General features: G+C 37.3%; 1 protein-coding gene across 1 annotated transcript in view; it reads right to left on the reverse strand.

The window, feature by feature from the left end:
- Positions 1 to 4623: 4623 nt before the first annotated feature.
- Positions 4624 to 7497, reverse strand: part of hbn (aristaless related homeobox homeobrain) — a 12350-nt gene continuing 9476 nt past the window's right edge. The window contains exons 3-4 of the mRNA XM_035887917.2: positions 6641 to 6728; positions 4624 to 5616 (exon numbers count right to left, since the gene is read on the reverse strand). Of these exons, the coding sequence (XP_035743810.1) occupies positions 5150 to 5616; positions 6641 to 6728 (555 nt within the window). The 3' untranslated portion in view covers positions 4624 to 5149. The remainder of the gene's footprint in view (positions 5617 to 6640; positions 6729 to 7497) is intronic.

A 7497-nucleotide genomic window follows, 5' to 3' on the forward strand; every position in this document is an offset into this window, starting at 1 on the left:
GGGAATAGAAGGGGAAAAAAGAGAGAGAAAGAGAGAGAGAGAGAGAGAATCGGATCGGTTCAGGACCGGTGTTACTCTCGCCATGCTGTGCATCCTGAATGCCCAGATGCTTTCTAATAGCCTTAATGAAGTGTGCATTGCTCGTGTATACGGAGTTAAAGAGGCGGCGTCATAACGACACTAATTTTTAAGCATAACCGTACACTCAGCTTCACAACGTGTGAACGTTCAAGGTTCACAAAAAAAAAAAAAAGAGTTCCATGGCCGACTAACGTGAATTCTTGCTCCTGCATACCTATCTTCTCTTCGAATTCACAACGGGTGATCATTATTCGTCTTTTTCGCGACGAAAAGAAAAATTGCTCGAGAAACAAGATTATTTAACTCTCGAAGGAATTAGAAAATTTTAATGAACTACTATCTAATTTTGTATTATTTTCTCTCTCTCTCTCTCTCTCTCTCTCTCTCTTTCTCTTTCTCTTTCTCTTTCTCTTCTTCTTTCTTTCTTTTATCTTTGACGATCTCCACGAGTCGTTATCTAGAACGTTCAAAAGCGAGAATAGGAATTTGAGGTAAAGAGATAAAGTGGAACACAGGGTGGATAACCTGTGCTAGTAGAGAAACGCTCGCTTTTTATTAATTCTAAACTCAGAGAGATATTTATCTTCCCGTCGGTTTTTCGTGTCGAACGAAGTGCTTCCACGAATATAATCGCAGCTTCCACGAGACGATTATTATTTCACCGACATAATGTTCATTTGTTAAAGGACCACTCGATGAAGTTATATATTGTATATACCTGTGTATTATATATGTATATGTATATATATATATATATTTACTGCATTAATATCGTGCACTTGTATCTCCGTTCTCTCTCTCTCTCTCTCACTCTCTCTCTCTCCTTCTCTCTCTCTCTTCTCTCTTTTTCTCTTTCACTCTCTATACCTTTTTCTCTTACATAATAGAATACCAAATAGTTGAATGAATTGCTACTTGTTAATGATTGTTCTAATTAAATCCTACTCTGATATCGTTACCATTTTTCTACATACATATACATATATATATATTTACATATATATATATATATATATATATATATATATATATTGACGTTTCGATTAAAAACCGATTAATTCGACTTTAATAAGAAAGGAATACGTAAATAAAGAATCATTGTTTCTTTATTCTGGCAATGATGTAAAACGATAAAAGTGATTACGACGAAAGTTAAATGAAAGGAAAGAAAAACGGGAGTGTGTGAATGAGTAGGGGGTAGAAAGAATGAGGAAGGGGGACTGGAATTGATGAAGATGAGACGACAGAAGAAGAGAGAAAATAAGAGAATATGTATGTATGCGTGCATGCGTGTATGTGAGTGTGTACACGTGATTTGGATGTGGACGAGGAAACTAATCGGGCTCTATCAGAGAGCACCTTTCCCTTGGCAATCGCCGGCATAATAAATACCATTAGCAGCGTTGGATAATTTTCTCGCGGTCGTCGTAAGCGTATGCTTATTCGTTCGCGTCGTTGCACTCTCTTCCTCCTGCTTCTCTTCCTTTACCTTTTCCTTTTCCTCCTTCTCCTCTTCTTCCTCTTCTTTCTTCTTTCTCTTGGTTCTCTTTCTTTTGCTCCTCCATCTCTTCCTCGTCGTCTCATCGGGAAAGAAAGGACGAAGCGTTGGAAAACGCAAGAACGAGGAGGGAGGTTTATTGCCGCGGATGGACTAATTGATGTCATTCAGGGTGTCATTAACGTCGGTTCGTTCCACGTCGTCGTATATCAGCTCCTAGTGATTTTCTCGGAGGCTGAGAAATCTTTTCAGACCGTTCTCGCCACTTCTCGCGACTTTCCGTTTCTCGAGGGCAGAGCGTGCGCGAGTAAAAGAGAAAAAGATATATATACATACATATATATATATATATAGGAAGAGAGTGAAAGAGAGAGAGAGATAAAGAGAAGAGTGACGAAGGACGACAGAGAGAGAGAGAGAGAGAGAGAGAGGAGTGAAGTGAGCATATTACTATTGAGAATAAGTACCTGGCTTCGAGATAGGGGCTGCACTCGGCGTGTAAGGAGGGATGGAGTAACGGCACACGGAGGTGGTGACGGGGGTGCAAATGGGGTGGTACAATGGGCACTAATGGATCTCAAGCCGCCGCGAGAGGCGCTGCTTTTAATCTAATTGTCCTTGGTAGCCGGTTGCGATCGCGATCAGTGGTATTCAACGCTGATCCCTTGTCTACTCCGAAAACTACGTCGCCCGTGGAAAAAGGAGAGTAGAAACAAAGAAGAAAAAGAAAAAGGGATGGAATGAGAGAGTGTTTCTCGATTAGCGAGATAGAGAGAAACAGAGAGAGAGAGAGAGAGAGAGAGAGATACATATAGTTCAAATTCAAAACGCTTTGTATTCAAAATACTTTAACGATATAACTTACATAGATATCGTAAAAGGAACATATCGATTCACAAAAAAGAAATTGGTTAAACGTCGAAGGGACGTAAAGACTCGTGGCGTGTGGGCGAAACGAAAGCGTACGAGTAAATGTGACCAAGGCGGAGTGGACGAGAGGAGTATTTCTTTTCTCCTTCTAGTGGTTCCATTTAGCAGAAACTTTAACGGCATTATGCGACACGGTCGTTGAGCTAAAACGCGAAAGTGTATAATATAGAATACTACGGGGAAGCAAAAGTCTGTTCTCTTATCGCGAATAATATATGTTGGTACCATACATAGTATCTATGTATCCATGTATATACATATGTCGAAATATAAAAATGGCTTGCCGAAATTTTACAAAGGGTGACCTCCAAAAGACTCTCTCGAGAAGAAAGAATGGAAAAAAAAAAAGAAGAATCTATATATATATATATATATGAATATACATATGTATGTATATATGTACATAATAAAAAAGGAAGTTCATCGGCTTCCCTTCTTTTTTTCTTTTTTTTTTCTTTTTTTTTTTCCATCGAAACTTACCGGTCTTATCGTAAAACTCGATCACGGTGAAAGATAATACAACACGATGATGATCGTCCTACGAGCAAGGTGCAGGTGTCGTCCAATGTCGATTGCGATGGTGTTGATGACGGTATACTACTACTATTACTAGTATACTATTACTATTACTACTACTATTACTAGTATACTATTACTATTACTACTACTATTACTAGTATACTATTACTATTACTACTACCATTACTAGTTCTACTACTACTATTACTACTACTACTATTACTATTACTATTACTATTACTATTGGTCGTACTAGTAGTGGTGCAATAATCGTTGCCGAGCACGAGGTGTACGCTTCGAAGCAGACTCGAACCAGCGATAACGTTAATTCACGCGGCGCGAGAAGCGAAGCCACGTCGGCCGTCGTTACGACAGATAAATTTCCGATAACGCGAATAAATTGGCCCGATTGTAATTGCCATTGTGCGTGTTACCGGTATAAAGCTGGATGAGCTTCGTCCGTTCTTTTGGATCGACCCCTCTCTCATTCTCTCTCGCTCTCTTTCGGTTAGACAGCGAGGGTGGAAAAAAGAGATATATATATATATATATATATATATATATATATATATATATGTGTGTGTGTATACATATAAAAGAGTGGGGACACACCGATCGAACGACATCACCAACGACGTTTACACGAAGACTCGTGGGAACGTGGTCCTCTCACAAACGTGTACCCCTACCCAGTTCGTCGCCATACTATGAAATCGTGGGTACAATCCGGAATTCAGGAAATTGTCGTAATGACGGGGCCGAAACGAGGCCGGCTATAAAATCCTTCTATGATTAATGACGCGGAAACGATTTTGCCGTGTCCGTTTTCAACGAAAATCACATAAGAAAATGAAGGTATCGTTCGAGGACATACATACATACATACATATATACATACATATATACATACATATATACATACATATATACATACATACATACATACATATATATATATATGTCCAAAAAACCAAAAAAACTACTTATGAACTACGACGATTTGATTTCGAAATCGATAGATATGGTTTCTTATTTCCATTTTTCTTTTTTTCTTTTTTCGTCTACTCGACGTATTATTTTTTTTTCTTTTTCTTTTTTTTTTTTTTAGTGACGTACAGCACGTAATCCTCACAGGAGAAACAATTGGTTAAAGGGAGAAAGGAAAAAAAAATGGTAATTACCCCTCTGGCTGTGGACACGAAGGAAGGCATAAACGATGTTAAAAAGAGTAGAGATACAACAACGATTGATATTATCTGTCTCATATATTTTTTAACATAATCGGTTACCTACATATTTACATAAAGAAAACCATCATCGTTTTCGAAGTTGCACGCGTACTACATAATATTATCACACAGGTGTGTACTTTTTTTATTCCTTTTTTTTATCTTTTTTTTTATGTTTTTTTTATGTTTTTTTTTAGAAAAAATCCGGACTCCGTCCTCCCAATCCACCATGAGATTTATCTTCGTGCGTTCCTTGTCTTTGTTTCTTTTTCTTCTTTCTCTTTTTTTTTTTCGTTTTCTTATCTTGTATTTTTTTTTCCACCTCCCCTTCCCCCCCCCCACTCTCTCTTCTTTTTTGTCTCTCGTTTGCTTTATTAAACGATCGGTCTCTATAAACGACGCAATCGTTCTAAGAGCGAATCGCGTGTTTTCTACGTGTTTACATTTACACTTTGTATGGTACATACGTGTGTCCCAATTAACGCGACACCAAGCAGTCTTGCATGCGCACGATATCGACTACATATCTCTATGATATCGACATATGCAAAAGGAGCACGGTGACGCGGACATAAACGACGAGCTGGATTTGCGTCCAAGTAAAAATTTACCCGGGCACGTCTTTCGACATTAGTACATGTATACATGTTATATGTATATATGTTACGGATTGTCCATTACGGAAATATAATGATTACTTTTTTCGTGACCGTGATTGTATCTCCCTTCGTATTGGACTCGTCGTTCTAACCAATCACAGTTGTTACATTCCTTATATTGTTTTCTTTTTCTTTTCTCTTTTTTCTGTTTTTTTTTTTTTTTCATATTCCCAGCCATCGAGCGATAACCATCAAGAGAAAAAAAAAAAGAAAAAATCATTCTAATTCGTTTATTAATTATCTGCCTTACGTAATACTTCTTCAGCCTTCACTCTGAGTACCTCCGCGCTTTGTCTTCTGATTTCATCGTCAGACGACGCCGAGTCATCCTCCTTCTCGTGTTTCGAGCTTAAATTTTGGGGTAAATTTTGAACACCAAGATTCAATGGATGTCCGTGCAAATGATTCCCCAATGTATGACCATTGACGTTGCTATGATTGAGAGAAGAAGCTCCTGGATTTAAACCTACAGGTAATACTGTGCTTAAAGACGCCAAATTCTGCGGTAATGGTAGACCTATATATTGCGAAAGAATCGCGTGCAACGGTGGTAATTTTGGTGCGCTTGCTGGCCACGGGGGTGGGAAAACCGGTGGTATGAACCACGGAAAGGCGCCACTCGGTGGACCCGATGGATCCGCACCTGGTACACCACCGGCCGATTGGAGTAGACGTGCGTGTAGGGACAGCTCGTTCACACCTGCAATCATACGGTACCACCATGTTTTTTTTCTGTTTCTTTTTTTTTTTCTTTTTTTCTTTCTTTCTTTCTTTTTTTTTTTTTTTTTGTTATTTCTTGCTCTTTTTTTTCTATACTTATACCCTATTATTGTTGTCCTCTCTCTTATTTTATTTTATTTTTTTTTATTCTCCGAGGTCAAACCTAAATGAGACAATTAATTGGAAACAATATGTAAAAATTGAATTTATTCATAATCATCGATCGATCTCACGTTCGTTCCTTTTTCCTATTTTTCCCTATTGTTTTCTTTTTTTTCTTTCTTTCTTCCTTCTTCTACTTTCCCCCCCCCCCACCCCTCATAGTAAATGCAGAAACATGATCACGTTGTTCGAATACTACATGATTTATGAAAAATTAACCGACCTTTACTTCCGTCGAACGTCGAACCGTCGACCGTCTTGCAGATCGGATTCCACGCAACGGTCGACGCTACGAGGGACACTGAAATTATATGTAATTATCACCGATTGCATCTACCCTTTTGACTGCACTTCTCTCTTTCTCTCTCTCTCTCTCTCTCTCTCCCTCTCTCTATAATCGCAATAACTCGGACGACGTCGATCGACGCGACGTGTCGTATTTTAAAACTCGAATCGTTCTAATTTAATATGCGTTTGTGCAATAGTCAAAGGAAAAAGGAAACGTAAACGACGAATTCAACGAATTAATTTATTTTTCATTAGAATAATTTTGATTAGAATAATTATCTCGTGGAATTTATCTTTTATAAGGATTCCATACTTAGAGTATTTATCGGACGGAGAAAATTTAATTATTGTCGAGGGAATATAATTATTTTTTTCTCCGTACGGATTTCATCGCTTCTCTTTCGCAATCAGAAAGAAAGAAAGAAAGAAAGAAAAAGAAAAAGAAAAAGAAAAAGAAAAAAGAAAACACAGGCCGGGAAGGAGCTATAAATGGGAACGACGGGGGTTGGGGTAGTTGAAGGAAATATAATGAGATAATTATCGAGACGACTTACCCCCTTGCTCGACGTGCATAAAGCTTGTATCCCTTCCGAGAGCTTTTTCCTTCTTACGCCATTTAGCTCGACGATTTTGAAACCATACCTGAAAATGAAACGAACGGTAGATAATTTTCCCTGATAAATCAACGAATCAAGTGGTCTTGATTTATAATGAATGAATTAAATTCATTTTTATCATATATGATATTTCTATCAGTTAAAACTCGTTCTCTCATATATCTCGGTCTTCTTACTCTATATTTCTAATAGCTTTATTCGTTAATATTCATTAGCGAGAGTTTTAAAAAGGAATCACTCATAAGCATTTAAAGGGAGCTCGTAATTCGCTGCCATCAAAAAAAAAAAAAAAAAAAAAAGAAAGAAAGAAAAAAAAAGAATAATATAAAAAAGACAACAAAGAAAAAAGAATGAAAAAGAAGAGAAAGATAGAGAGGGAGAGAGAGAGAGAGAGAGAAAAGAAAGATGAAGAAAAAAAAAAGAAAAACAACGAGAAAGAGAGAATGTCGATCTTCAACTCAATTTTATCCTTTTCATTAAATCGAGAAAAAGAGAGAGAAGTATCAAGTTTTAAAAATATCTCACAACGAGAATGTGCTTCATTCTCTTTCTCTCTCTCTCTCTCTCTTTCTCTCTTTCTTTCTCTCTCTCTCTTCTTTTTCGGTCTTTTACGAATGGAAAAAAAAGAAGAAAGAAAAGAAAGAGAAAAAAGAAAGAATAGAAAATAAAAATAGGACGTAAATTCGTATACGAGATTCAATTTAGTCAGTCTTACTAGGTCGTTTTCAACGATTAAATCCTATATCCTATAATGCGAAAGGTAGAAGATCTTTCTTTTAGAAATCGTTTTTCTC

Source organism: Vespa mandarinia, chromosome 2 (assembly GCF_050613455.1).
Source record: "Vespa mandarinia isolate Hongniang chromosome 2, ASM5061345v1, whole genome shotgun sequence".
NCBI lineage: Eukaryota > Metazoa > Arthropoda > Insecta > Hymenoptera > Vespidae > Vespa > Vespa mandarinia.